This window comes from Limulus polyphemus, unplaced genomic scaffold, assembly GCF_000517525.1.
Source record: "Limulus polyphemus unplaced genomic scaffold, Limulus_polyphemus-2.1.2 Scaffold2007, whole genome shotgun sequence".
Classification (NCBI taxonomy): domain Eukaryota; kingdom Metazoa; phylum Arthropoda; class Merostomata; order Xiphosura; family Limulidae; genus Limulus; species Limulus polyphemus.
Genome location: NW_013667617.1, coordinates 185,753 through 201,862, shown reverse-complemented (window position 1 = coordinate 201,862; position 16,110 = coordinate 185,753). Strand labels below are relative to the sequence as shown.

Sequence of the window (16,110 nt, the reverse complement as noted above, 5' to 3'; positions counted from 1 at the left end):
AATTAAGTGTGTACATTAAGAAAACTTATTCCGTGCTCAGCAAACATTAGACTACTTTTTATCGTTTCTCTTATTAAAGTAAAAAATTAATCTCTTTTTTTTTTCGCTTATAGAACTGAATGACGTAATTATTGACAAACGGATGATTTCAATCTCAGATCAAATCTATATAATCACTTATGTTTAATGGTGTTGATTTTGAGCTTTCCCTGAAAATCACATTATTTTTGTCTTTTGTTTAAGGTGAACTATTGTTAATTTGTGTTAATAACTAGATATTCCCTGATAGAGATTATTCATGTTTAAGGTGAACAACTTCTGAATTTATGTTAATAACTAGATATTCCCTATTCATTGTTGTCTTTCAAAGAATTTTAAAAACTTTTTTTTTGATTTCTCAGTCCACCGGTGGCTCAGCGCTAACAATCGAGTTTCGATACCCGCGTAGGGCAAAGCACAGATAGCCAATTTTGTAGATTTGCGCTTAACAACAAACACACAACTTTTTCTCAGAAATATTTTTTATTGAGGCTATCTGCTGTTGTTCCTTGTTTTGAACTACTGACCAGAGTGATGTTTGTTTGTTTGTTTGTTTGTTTGTTTGTTGAATTTCGTTCAACTTTTGAAGTTACGCGATGATTATTTTCTCTAGCCGTCCTAAATGAGACCCAAATGGCTCTGCGGTAAGTGTGCAGGCTAAAGACTCTAGAAATTGGGTTTCGATATTCGTGGTGGGCAGAGCACAGATAGCCCATTATGTAGCCTTGTGCTCACAACAACCAACCAAATGTCCTAAGTAAAGTATTAGACTAGGGTGAAAGTACCACCCCCACCAACTTTAGAACATTATAACGCCCCCATAGCTGAAAGAGCGAACATGTTCGGTGGCGGATTTCGATCCCGCGACCCACTGATTGAGAGTCGAGTGCTCCAACCAGCAGGCCATGCCAAACCCAATCAGAGGAAAGGTAGCCAATCAGCTAGCGCCTTACCACTTACCATCCACGTTCAGGGATTTAGTTAAACCCAGCGCTCTACCACTTACCACCTACGTTCAGGGATTTAGTTAAACCCAGCGCTCTACCACTTACCACCTACGTTCAGGGATTAATTTAAACCCAGCGCTCTACCACTTACCATCCACGTTCAGGGATTAACTTAAACCCAGCGCTCTACCATTTACCATCCACGTTCAGGGATTAACGTAAACCTAGCGCCCTATCACTTACCATCCTCGTTCAGGGATTTAATTAAACCTAGCGCTCTACCACTTACCACCTACGTTCAGGGATTAACTTAAACGCAGCGCTCTACCACTTACCATCCACGTTCAGGGATTAACTTAAACCCAGCGCCCTACCACTTACCATCCCGTTCAGGGATTAACTTAAACCCAGCGCTCTACCACTTACCATCCACGTTCAGGGATTTAGTTAAACCCAGCGCCCTACCACTTACCATCCACGTTCAGGGATTTAGTTAAACCCAGCGCCCTACCACTTACCATCCACGTTCAGTGATTAACTTAAAAGCACTATTATTTTACATAATATCCTTCCCTCCCTCTCGAATCATTTTTTTTATCATGTGCTATCATTTTATGTCTACATCGTTTTTTTATTAACCTTTCACTTCCCGAACTGAGCTGTGTATCATTTTTATGGGTTTTGTTGTTATTTTGTCAATCGATATAAGTTATAAATACACAAATTTCTAACTTATGCTATCCATTGTCGTTCATTCAGTCCTCTGAGACAAAGAAATGTACAATAAGTGAACAATTGGATTTACTTACCTTTTACAGCTGACTGATTATTAAAGTCATGCAGCAATAGTGAAGAAATCAATCGTTATGTCATACAAACCGATGTCGATAACAGGCCACACTTATTATAATTGTGTAGCGGCCATCGTTCAAAAAGCTTTTTCTTTTAGTTTCAATTTTCTTTATACAGCCATTAAAATTTTATTAGTTGTTTTCAGATGGTGTATTCGTTCATTTGGTAACTGTATCGAAATTAAAAAAAAAAACGACTTACCAATTATAGAGGTATATAGTCCTTGTGGCATCCCAGTGGTACAGCGGTATGTCTGCGAACTTACAACGCTAGAATCCGGGTTTCGATACCCGTGGTGGGCAGAGTACAGTTAGTCCATTGTGTAGCTTTGTGCTTAATTACAAACAAACAACCAAACCAGTCCTTGTGCTGCCATTGGAACTATGACAATCAATTCTCATCAGTGATAATTGTGAAATCTTCTTTCTCATCATCTGAATTACTTCTGCTACCAAATATTACAACTCAATGACAATTAGTTTTCAAACTATGAAAGTTATAACAATCCTATATACGATATTTTATATTAAAGAAAAAACAGTGCATTCAAAGGTTTTGGGAAACAAAATTGATCCTTTTCTATTGAAAATAACAGGCTCTAAGTTATAAGCCAAACGTTACGTCCAATGTCACCATCATTTATCACAGGTTTCTATTGATCTCACTTCCAAACACTGTAGTTATAGGTTATGTTTATTCTAGTCACGAATTCAAACAAGAGCGACGAGCGTACAAGGCTTGTAAAAGCCATATTTATGTTTGCTGTAAACATCCTTACTTAAGCTCTGCAAGTTGACAGCGCGTGCATTTCGTCTCAAGAAACCGAGACTCAGAAATTCATTAGGCTTTCACAACCAGCATGTTAGGAGAGTTGTTTGTCGCGCTGTTTAATGTTTTATTATATTTTCTCAAAACATAAGTAATACAACATACTGAATTTTGGTATAAATGTCAATAGGCTTCAGTGAAGATAATGTTTCGGTTGCTGAAGGTTCCATTTCGGAAATGTTACCAGCCAAGCATACATACGACTCTCGGCCATCTTTTCAAATTCGATGTTCGCTAGAGTATTTTTTTTTTTTTTACTAAAAACAACGTCGTATTTTCTATTTAAAAAAGATAAAACCTAACAAATTCAGAGTAAAAACACATCAAGAAAAAATAAGAAAAACCAAACAAATTCAGAGTATTGTTTGTTTGTAATTAAGCATAAAGCTACACAATGGACCATCTGTGCTCTGCCCACCACGGGTATCGAAACCCGGTTTCTAGCATTGTAAGTCCGCAAACATGCCGCTGTGCCATTGGGGGGGGGGGGCAATTCAGAGTAAAACCACACCAAGGAGAAATATTGTTGAAATTATTGCTAAGAGCATAGCTACACAATGGGCTATCTGTGCTATGCCTACCACGGGTATCGAAACCCGACTTTAATATCGTAAGTCTGGTGACTTACCGCTGAGCCACTTAGTGGGTAAAATTAGAAAGACTATGAGGGGAATTTTATACAAGGTATGTATGTACGTTAATATGAGTGAAATTTTATGAAAATACAAATTTAAATTAAAAATTTATGATTTACATATACGGAAGAATTTTACATGAAGCCTTATCGTTTTTTATGGTTACATAATCTTAATTTTGGAAATTTGAACAAACGAAGAAAATAAATATGAATCAGAAACTCTCGTTGATTACCATTTGATTTAGACAGCAGCATAATTTAAACGGGATAATTAACAGAGTAAACTTTTCAGAACGTTAGTAATATATATATGGAAAGTCTCGTGGCCCAGGGCTAAGCTTAGGAGCTTATAATGGTATTCGGTCCCTTTTCGGAGAAATTATATTATCATCATAATCAAAAACACTGTATTGTGGCGCCATCTAGTAGGAAATAATAAATAAGCCCTTTTTATACAAAGTAACAGCAATACCATTTTATGTTTTTAGTGTTCTAGTTATCTGAAAGCTGAAAATATTTACTTTGTATTCTGTTTTTCATACATACGCACATCACGACTTTTCGATTTTTGTATTTGGCTTTGAAATATACGTGATTTTAAATCACAAACACCCCCACACACACAAATAAACGTTCAGGAACGTTTATTACTCTATATCGTTTCAAAAACACATCTAAAAGTGGACCATGAAAATTTCAACGCATAACCTAGCTTTCGCCAATAATGACAGGATCATTTCTAATCTCCATGATTGAGTCCGAAAGTGGCATACAAGTTATAAAAACATACAAATAAAAATGCAGTCACAACTGTTCTTTTTTTTTAATATTTATCTACCTATTATGATTATGTTTGAAGTGAAGCACAAAGCCACAAAATGGGCTATCTGTGCTCTGCCCACCACGGATATCGAAACGCAGTTTCTAGAGTTGTAGGTCCGCCATGAGGATAAACAACTGATATATTAAATTCATATAATTTTATATAATTCATATAATTCATATAATTAAAATTAAGTACATAGAAATCAATCTTACAGTAATTATCCATTTCACATTTTGTTGTTGTTTTGTTTTTAAAATCTAGTAAATAACATAAAATCAAATCAATAATTATTTATGACTTCTATAAATGTAATTATCAATAAAATATTCACTGTTTTTCAACTAGAATAATGTCCTGTCGCTACTATGTCTAATATTGCCTTTATTATTGTCGCCACATTCCGAAATATTCAACACTTCTCAGAAATTTCTCATGTCCAACAGAGTAAGAAATACCGTTCTCTTCTTTTATAATCTCTGATGTAGAGGTCATCTAGGTTATAGGTTATTATACGAAAAGTAAAAAAAAAAACTTAAACCACCATAGATAATATATACACATCATCATTACAAGAGGCCTAACTGTATTTCTGTGGTTTACTGACCTGATGAGCCTCGAATAGACGAAACTGTAGTCCACAGCAGAGGGTACAGCGAATTAAAGAATGTATTACGTCACAAATTTGATGGAAAAAAAGGAAATTTGTAAATATATTCTATAGATACTTCCAAAAGGGAAGTGCATTGCATATTTTACGTTATACGTGAATATGACTTTTTGGAGTATTCTAATGAAAGCCCACATTATAGTGTGATGCCATTCGAATCCCGTCACCGAACAAGTTTGCCCTTTTAGCCATGGGGACATTATAATGTGACGGTCAATCCCTCTATCCAATTGGAGTAGCCCAAGAATTTCCTAATGATGATATTGATTAGCTGTCTTCAATGTCCTTCCTAAGGTAAGGAGCCCAAGATTGAATATAATATTCCAAATGTGGCTTAACCAGTGATCTGTACAATGAAAGTATAACCTCTTTAGACTTGTATTCAATATTTCTATACATACAACCTAAAATCCTATTTACCCCACCACTAGCAACAGCACACTGCTTGGATGGCTTTAGAGATTGATCACTATTACACCAAGATCACTTTCCTTCATAACACGATTAAGGTTATTCCCATCCAAATTATACTTATAATTCAAATTATTATAACCCACATGCATTATCATACATTTATTATAATTAAAACCCATCTACTATTTATTTGCCCAACTCACTAAATGATCTAAATCTTTTTGTCAATCAGCAGCATCCTCTTCACAGCTAGCAACACCCAAGACCATAATATCATCTGCAAATTTAAGTAATTTATTGACTATCCCTTCATCTGTGTCATTGATGTAAATAACTATATAAGCATAATTTTTTTACATCACAAAAAATAGGGGGTTAGGTCGAACCGTTCTTGCGTACATACGTGTGTGTGTTGGTGCTAGTTTCTCATAATAAAACTTATGTAAACTTTAAGAAACTTTACTCAATAACCATCTCATAGTATGGGGAATTTTGTTACATATGTAAAAGCATGCAAGAAATGTTCTTATTTATAGCTTCTTGATTTCTAAAGAGAGGATGCCATCTGGTTCGAAATCCGGATGTCTTATTTAGACAGAATATTTCTACATGGTACGAACTCGAAAATGATTTTAGTAATTTATAACTGTAATTTGTATCTATTATTCACAAGCTTTAGTTAACAAACTGTATACGCTGTTGACGAGAGTAGATTGTCACACATTACTATTTTGTTGTGTTGCAACAGTTTATTTGTTTGTTTGCTGTTACGCGCAAAGCCACACAATGAGCTATCTGTGCTGTGCCTACCACGGGTATTGAAACCCGGTTTTTGGCGTTATAAGCCTTCAAACCTACCGCGGAACTACGGAGGGGGAGGGGCTGTTGTATTGCAATAATATTTTGATACATATTTACGTCTGTCTTCTTACTTGATGCCAAACAGTTGACAAAAACGACTTCAGCAATGAAAATGAGCACAGAAAACAATTTGGTTAAATACTGCTGATCAAGTGTGTGTTTATTAAGGAAATTAACAGATTATTGAAGAAGTGGTTTTAGCCGTAAAACTATATGTTATAGTAAACGCTTGTCATGACAATGGGCCATGAATACAAACTTAGGCAGCGTTTAGACAGTAGTACTTTTCAAACAGGGTGGTTGGCTTTTGGAATGAGCTGAGTTCAAGAAAAGATTGGATGAATACATGAGTAGTAAGGGGTGGTTAGAGTTGGGAGGTGGAAATGACACCATTGATGAGCTAATAAGCTCCTTTTTTTGTCTCTTTAGAAGTTTATGAAATTATGACATTAATGTTCACAACGTTTTTGTACATAGTGCATTAACACCTTATAACCATACTCAGAACCCACTTGGTGCCAGACTATGTGAACGACTCAGAAGCGTCACTTGTGAATATGTAAACAATACTATTCAAGCATGGGGATTCATTTTCTGTGTAAGACAGTCCTTCACTTACACATCCCACTGTCTCAATTACTGTATAATACACAAACTTGTGGGACAAACAAACCGTCGCCTTGGAGACAGAAATCATGAACATCTGAGTGATTCAAAAAGACAAAACAATGACCATCCATATGGACTCCACTTCAGTAGTCCAGAACATAACAATAGTGATTTCCCTTTAGTGGGATTCAAGAAGCTCCTCTGGACTTCATCAAAAGAGAAATCTAGAAAACTGACAATTTATAAATCAGGTATTTTTCTCTCAAACAGCTTAAATAAACGTTTGTTTTTCATTTTTATAATTTTAACACACATACTTTACCATTTTGTTCAAATTCAAAATTACTCTTTATTTACTTTTTACTTGCATTGTTTCTATTTTGCTATAATTCAACTAATAATTTTCTCATTCATTAAATCAAATAAATCTTTTAAGTAAGGCAATATTTTTAGAATGTCCATATATTGTTACACCTGTTTACTACAGCACATAGTTTATAGTTTAAACTTCCGTTTTAAGTTTGAACTTTCAATATCCTACCGTTGAATCTGTGGAAGGGCATGAGCCCGAAACACTAGCTATACTGAGAAATAAGCCTTTTATAGGCAATATTTAGCCAATTTGTTTTTTTTTTACTTATGTAAACACTATATAAAAGAAATAGAGTAAATTTTTCCTGAAACATTAGACGTACAGAATAATTTGTTAATTAAATGTTTTCTGCTTCTGTTTCACGTGATGGTATTACAATTAATCGAGAAATACACAGAATCCTTACTGTAGCTTTAATTGTTAAAATATATGAACTTTATAAACATTTAATTTCAAATACGAATTAATTAGACAATTCACGACTATTATATTGTTGTAAAGTTTTCTAACACTGAATAATTCTTTTTTCTCTATTCGGTAAAAATAATGCAAATTTCAGTCCACATAATGAAAAGTAACTGTCTTATTTTTCCAAATGAAACTTTTACAACTGACATAATTTCACGATAAACAAGCGATAAGGCTAACTCAAAGTCACTTTCTTTTTAAAATTCCTCATGTCTCTACAGTACAAACTAAACAAAAATGTACAGCACTGAACTGACTAAATTACTTACTCATTGAACAACTCACTAAATAACTCTCTCACTCATTAATTCACTAAGGAATTAACTGACTGAATGACCAACTAACTCACATACCCACCCTCCCCCGTCCCCACCCGATGTTATTTTCCCCAAATATCATGAAAATTCAAGAAGTCGCGTCGCAGCTATACACTCAGGAACTTTTTAGGCGTTGTGCGTCATCCCTAAGACAGGACAAAACTTCCTCTAGTAACCATACAAAACGTCTACATTAAAATACTAAAAATATAAGAATATTCGAGTACACACAATGAGAAACTTTCCATCAAACAACACAAAACCAGTCTTGGATTTACTTCTATCTCATATCAAGTTATTAATATATGGAATGTTATGAGTTTAAAAATAATATACTAGAAATGAATCTTATGTCTAATTTATTTAATAATCTACATTTATATTATGAACGAAGATATTATCTTTTAATATTTTATTTATAAATTGTGATCACATACAACAAAGTTTAAAAATATATATTAAACTACACGTAATAAACTTTATATTTATATGTTTTCAAGTGTTACTAATATAGTCTGATTATGACAGTCGGTTATTTCTTAATTACTTCTACTGGAATTAAGCCAAGGCCAGCTTTTTATTGCTCATCCGTTTCTTATTACAAAATTTATAAATAAAATTTTATCAATATTTTCTTAAAAATACGTAGACCATAATTTTTACCTGTGTTCTTTTGTATTGATATATTTTGTAGAGAAGTCTGTTGAGAAAAATAAATATCGTCAATGGATATAGTGACGTATTAGAAAATGAGAAAAAACTGTACATAAATATTTCTGTACTCTTAAAACGGTATAAAATGTAAATAAAAGTCGTAAAATAATGAAATTATTTTCTTGGGTTTGTTTTTCTTTTAGTTACACATATATAGGTTTTTACAAGAGCTCACTAAACATAACGGAAAGTAACCATAACATAGCCGTTAAATTAATACCTAAGATATACTCTGAGGTTGGCAAGAAGTAGTTAAAAAAGGTATCATATCAGTTAGAAATTAATATCTATAATATATATATTTTTACTGTAATATTTCAACATTTCTAGGCGGCAGCTGATTCATTACGCCATGTTGAAAGGAACCGGCAGTTGTGTGGCGTGTTCTGAGTGTGCTAAACTCTCACTCCGAGACTCGGTGATATGTGACGTTTAAACTTTAATTTGTATTTTGTCCATTAATAACGAAAACCTCATAAAAAAAGTGTGAAAAGGAAATCTCAAATAAAAAAACCAGTTGCTAGTATCAACACATTTAGACTTATAAGAGCTTACATCAGGTTTCAACTGCAAGTCAAGACTTAACTCTGACTGAGTCTCGTAAGAACTAAGAATAGGCCTAAGAGCTAAGTAACGTAACGTTACCAAGACTTTGAAGAATTACGTTATGATTTAACGTAAATAAAGAATTCTGAATGCATAGGTTAAATTATAGTAGACCACAGTAATTATCGTTAAGATCGTAATAAATCTGAACTGGACAAAAGTAACGTTAAGGTTTAAGCCTAATTCGTAACGCCAAACTTACTGTAATTTTTGTTTCTAACAAAAATAAAAGTACCACAATTTATAAACCTGGAACAAGGTGTGGGATTAATAAAAGTCAAAATAAATGTGTCAAAGCACGGTAATGTGATGTTTAGTGTAATTCATAGAACTTCAATAAACATAAATTTTTTAGTCATTTTACTATCTTAATAGTAATAGTATATCAAAATAAGTTATAATAAAAATTATTTCTCTACTGAGCTATAACTATTGATTACATCTTACTTAGGTTATGCCTATGTGTCAGACTTCTTAAGATGAACCTTGCATGTGTGCTAATTTTGGATAAAGTGCACCAGTTAAATACCAGTATTTAAAGACAGCAAATGATATCATTAGTACACCTGGTGGTTTGAAGCACTGCAAATTAATTATGGGTGTTCAGATTTTGCAACGTTTTATTGAGCAGCACTGTCCTGGTGCAAGTGTTCCTGTTGACCTTCTAAAAATTGCTCGTAGTATAGCTGTTCGACGCATTGGAGGTGGAAGATGCAATCCATTGTTACCTTATTATGACCATTTATGTCTGGTAGTAGATGGAGAATGTTGTTTAGATAGACTTTATGGTGGATACTTTTCTGACTGGGTATGTGGTGGACAGTGGAATCGAATGGTCCAGTTCCTGTCAGTGTTAATAGACACAATTCATAACAACAACATAGAGGTGGTGATGTTTTTTAATGGTGGGCTTGAACCACAAAGAATGGATGAATGGGTTAAACAGCAACAAGCTGATCGAAAAAAAATAAATCAAGTAATTAAACATGTAGCAACAAGAGCAACTCCACCCCCAAAAGTTTGGTGGATCCCACCAGTTTGTTTACGTACTTGTCTTAGAATGGCTTTACGAACTCTCAATGTGCCAGTAGTCTGTAGTATGGATGACCATCACCAAGAAGTGATTGCATTCTGCCGAGAGAATAACTTCCACGGGTTATTGGCAGAAGATGCCGAATATATCATTTTTGATCCACCACGGTATTTTTCATCAGAACAACTCAAGCTTACCTACAAGGTATACCAAAAATAAATATTAATTTTTTTCTTCTTTTCGTTAGGTTTCAATAATGAGAAAATCTATTATTGAAAAAAGGTTAAAAATATTGGCAAGGCTTTGTAAAATGTAGCATGATTTTCTTGTAACTTTTTTCTGTGATCTATTTACTTATTATTCATATTTCTTAAACTGTTAACAGTATAAAGTCAGAATTTACTTATATGTGATATGTAAATATTCAAGTTGGTTGTACCTTTTTCCCATAACAGTTGATTTGATCAAGGTAACTTGAGAAAAAATATCTCATTTTGAATTACAAAGTTGATTTACATGTATGCTCTTACATAGACAAAATGTAGCTTAATAAATTTCAAAGAATATCTCAAGAATAGATTTTGTGAGCAGTTCTGAAATATGTAGTGCTTTCCAGTTTATATGGTCATAAATGTTCAGTGTTTTCCCATTTAGAATTTCAGCATATTTAGACGAGGGTAAAGGTGTGGATTTAGTCTACTTGGATGTTCAGAAAGCATAGACCAGGTGCCACATATATAAGTTGGGTCATTGGATCAAAAATGGCCCGAAGAAATTGTAGAGCTGTTATAAAAGGATTTTACTCAAACTAAATTAATGTTGCATGTGGAGCACCACAGGGCTTAGTGTTAAGATCTCTGCTGTGTTTGATTTACATATGATGTAAGTGAAGAAATGGTAAATAAATTGCTTAAATTTGCTGATGTTATTAGGATCTTGAATGTTACTTGGATGTTTCTGCTTTACAAAAGAATTGAAATTATTAGTCAGTTGAGTGAATAAATAATAGATGGCTTTTAATTATAATAAACGCAAGGTAATCCATATGGGTATCATAATTTAATTTATAAGTATAATTTTGATGGGAATAACCTCAACAGTGTTATGGAAGAAAAGGATCTTGGTATTGTGGTTGATCAATCTTTTAAGCAGTGTGCCATTGCTAGTGACAGGGAAAATAGTATTTTATGTTGTATGTATGGAAAAAATATTGAACATAAGCCTAAAGAAGTTATAATTTCATGGTATAGGTCAGTGTTTCTCAACCAAGGTTCTATGGAACCCTCAGGTTCCTTGACAGACATCCAGGGGTTCTACAGAATGCAAGAGTTCCACATATTCTAGTACATAAATACATACTAGTCGCATAATTGTAATCCAACTACACCATATTTCTGTATTAGTATAGTGGATGTCATAATGATACAACATAACAATAAGTCACTGCATTGTTTTAAATTAGTGAGCGAGACTAGGTACAAACAGATGTTTGAGTTGTAAACTTTTATTATTTGAGAGAGGATGCTTCTCATTGCATGTGTATGTATCTGAGTAATTGGCTCAAGAAATATTTCATGCTTTGCATGTATGTGTGTGAGTATATAACTGTATTTAACATACGTACTCTGTCTGGAATTATTGATATATTATTGCAGTAATGTTTTTTGTAATGAACACTGTGAAGGGTTACGTGACACAAATTTGATGCCAGAAGAATTTTGTGGATTTAAAAAGGTTGAGAACCACTGGTATAAGTCACTGGTTTGGCCTCCTTTGGAATATTGTATTCAGCTTTAGGCTTCTCTTATCGACACATTCGACGGGTTTGTATTTTTAATGGAAGAAGCTTACACTTATTATTTGATATTCAGGGTTATACTTCCAAACCATATTCCACCACTTTAATAAAACATTATACAGAATATTATAGCCTCAAACAGTTTTAAAACACTTGAATCAATTCACTTGTAGTTCTGCACTCCCAAGAAAATAATTATTGCTTTAGGCCTTTTTTTCCAAGCAAAAAATTTGTTTTTAATATTTTCAGTGGTTGTAATGGAGTTTATTAAATTTTTTGCTGGTTAATGTATTTTCTAATATACATGTATTCAGTAGTTGCAGAAATTATAGATGAAAAAAACATAGGTAGTTATCACAGTCAAGCTCCATTTCTGACACTTCTTTTATGAGCGAACTTCAATACAAATATATATCCAGTATAACTGAAAGCAGTGAAATACCAGTAACCATTGATAGGCTGAGAGATGGCTCAACTTAATATTTGTTAAAGTTGCGTCTCGTTCCATTCTCTTACTTTGATTTGATAACAGCTACTTGTCACTCTATTCTCACATTATTGTGTAGGCCTGTAATCACTAAATAATGACTTCTGAACTAACTATTTGTGAATAAGAAATAGATTCAAAATGTTTGTAAAATATTATCACTCTGTGTTTGTAACCGCTGTCGCTTTAGCACATTGATATACTTTCTAACATAATGACAACAAAAGACCATTTGGTCCTCAAAGAAGACTGTCCTTGCACACCCACCACCTTGAGAAAAGTTAAAAATTTAAACACGCTTATACGAAATCATTGGTTCCATTTCTTAAGCTACTGTAAAGTGCTTGTTTTCACTGCTGCCATTAGCATCTCATCTCATAAGTCAGTCACCATGTTGAAAAATAAAATTATAGTAACTGTAGCCTGGTCTGTTTTTTCAAAATCCTTTATGTCTTCTTTAGAATATAGCACACAAAGAAATTAGAGGCTTTTATCATATCAATCCCCTGGATAATCTTTTACAACTTCAAAAGAAAACAAAAGATATCTTGACATATCCCTCTAAGATAACTCTTCCATCCACAGAATCATCCTCGTAGCCCTCTCTGAACCCTTTCCAATAAGTCAGTATTTTTTCTTAGATAAGGAGACCAAAACTGTATACAGTATTCCAACGTTTCCAGTGATTTGTTTAGATACTTATCTAATTTATCTTGTAATCAGTGTCTAAATATACCTTAAAATTCTATTAGCCTTATTACTAGCAACAGAGCTATGCCCAGATATGCATAGCTTCAAAGGTTATGCCAAAATCCTTTTGTTCATTCATGAGTGAGTTCACATCTGTATTAAATTTGGGATCCAAATTATAATAATTCAAATGCATTACCTTTCACTCTGGCAAATGACATTTGCCAGATACTTAATCTTCGTAGCTACTATTTTCTTTGGTATTTTGTGAAAAGCTTTTTGAAAATCAATGTACACCAGGTAACATCCAGGTAACAAGTAACATCATCAAGAAAAGATAACTTAGTAAGGCAAAAGTTTCATTTGGTGAATTCATGTTAGCTCTAATCTGTGCTATATCCTTGACCTGCTTTAAAAAAAACCTTGTGGCCCTTTGCCTTAACTGTTTTTAATCTCCTGCTTTCCACCAGTTGATCTTCCATGATGTTAAGAAAACAAGTGGGATCAAAAAATTAATTTAACAAAAATATAAAACCCTATAACTTGTGTGTTTTCAAAAGGTGGATCTTTCTTCGTAGTTTACCTCCAATGAAGACAAGTACACAAGTTTATCTTAAATGTTGAGGATTTTTCATTTAGAGTTTCAGCTACTAAAGAATACCTTTGAAGAAAACTTTTGAATAGCCATCCAAGTATACTAAGCCTAGCATTTAAATCAATTACATTATTTCCTATAGAATACTTCTAGTCACAAATAATGCTAATACCTTCTCTTGTAGAAACAGAATAGTAGTAGAAAATATTTAAAAGCTTAGGTAGCCAATTAACCATCTAGTCTTCAACAAAAACTTGTCATCAGTATTCTTTAAGGGTCCAGTCTGCATTTCAATATTTTGATTACCTTTAACGTAATTTAAAAAAAAACATCCTCGATATTAGTTTTAACATTATCAGCCAACTATTTTTCATAGCTCGTGGACTTATTTTTTAACCACATATCTGTCTTTCCTACAGTCCTGTAAATATGCCAGTGTATTTGACAGTTTAAACTTAACAGCATTTATCCTTGTTTGTCTCCTATATGTCTTTATAAACCAGTTAGATATGATCTTCTCTGTTATCATTTTCCTCAATATAAGAATATGCCTCTTGAATTAAATGCAATTTATTTTCATAACATTCCCACATAATGATTAACTCCTTATCTTAATTCACTAAGGATAAATTTTCTCTGTTATCCTCAAAATTGCCCCTCTAAAAATTAGGAACTAGAGTTTCAAATATTTTTAACTCAACGTTCAGCAAAACATCAAACCTAAGTATACAACGATCATTCCTACCCAAATGTTCTCCCACTTCAGCTCTAGCAACCATATCCTCATTAGTAGTTAACAACGAAGCTAAAATAACATCCTCTCAGGTTGGTTCTCCGACAGTTTGGTATAGAAAGCCATCATGAATCACTTCAAGAAACTTGACTGCACGCAATCCTAATCAATGTTTCTAAAATTTAAGTCTTATGTAATAATTATATAATAATTATTACATCACTGTTATTATTATTAGCAAAAAACTGATATCACTATTATTATTATTAGCAAAAACTGATAACACTATGCAATTTCTCATTGATGTCATCTGTCTGATCAGGTTGCCTGTAACAACTACCATTTAAAAACTTGCTACCTTTGAAACCTTGTAGGTTCAACCTTTTCACTACCACTTTTTATTTCTTCATTCCCAACAGGATACATTTTGCTTCCTTTTATAAAGAGCCACTAACTCTTTTAAAAAGTATCGGTATTAGATAACTTGTAATGTGAAAATTGAGAATAATTCCTATTATTACTCTTCTCCAGTTCTAATTAAGTTTCACTAATTCCTGTTATATCATATTCTTCCATTTCCGTAAGAGCCCTAAGCTCATCCATTTTGTTCCTTATACTCCTAACACTAGAATAATAACATCTAAGCTTATTCTCGAATCTACTGTGTTTACCTTTAAATGTGACAGAATTAGCTTTACAGTTGTTATTTAAACTTATTGTGCTCTAAATCTCCTTTTTTTCAAATGCCTTGCACTAACTATCCCATCATTTTGTTTATTCCCAGCTCTCCCAGCTTAGTTGAAACTCTTTTTATTGAACATATTTACCCCAAAAATCCTACTGCTTAACTTTATTTTAAGTGGAACTCATAACTAGCATAGCCTTATCCTAAAAACTACCCTTCGGGTTCAAACAGCCCACTTGTCACTCAGAGTATATCCTTGATAATTTTGCAGTTTAACCTTTGGACCCTGTTAAATAACTCATTCCTACATCCAATGTCAGGAAGCACTCCTGAAAGGGCCATACATCTGTTTCTATCCATAAACCTCTGAAAGAGGTTATTAAACCTTTTAAGCAACTATTCTGGTTTACAGTTTTGACCATCGTTTGCTTTTACATGCACTACAATAAGAGAATGCTCCTTTGAACCAGAAACTAACGTGTAAACAGATTTTAATATCCTAGTTCTATGCTCCTCACTATAAAGAAGTTATCAGTATATTTAATAAGAGAGTCATCCCTGCTTTGTATACCTTTTTTTGGTAACCTCATTCATCTTTGCAAGTAGTCAAAGATTCAAATTTATTGGAGACTAGTATACTTGAATGATAGACGAACTTATCTCTCTAACCTTAACTTTTTTTTACTACTAATGTTCGATGATGTGGAACCCACTTTGAGACTAATAATGGTTGGAGACGGCTTGAATGGGTAGTGAAGAAAAACTTTAATATAAGTTTAACATAACAGCAAATGTACAACGTTTCGACAAGGTTTTGTCATCATCGAGTGCCCATCATGTCGAAAAAAACCTTGTCGAAACGTTGTACATTTGCTGTTATGTTAAACTTATATTAAAGTTTTTCTTCACTACCCATTCAAGGCGTCTCCAA

At 33.3% G+C, this 16,110-nt stretch overlaps 1 protein-coding gene across 1 annotated transcript in view; it reads left to right on the top strand.

Moving 5' to 3' along the window:
- Window positions 1–8,906: 8,906 nt before the first annotated feature.
- The window catches only part of LOC106465639 (constitutive coactivator of PPAR-gamma-like protein 1 homolog), a 44,172-nt gene continuing 36,968 nt past the window's right edge, over window positions 8,907–16,110 (top strand). Inside the window, exon 1 of the mRNA XM_013925874.2 lies at window positions 8,907–10,395. Within this exon, the coding sequence (XP_013781328.1) occupies window positions 9,754–10,395 (642 nt within the window). The 5' untranslated portion in view covers window positions 8,907–9,753. The remainder of the gene's footprint in view (window positions 10,396–16,110) is intronic.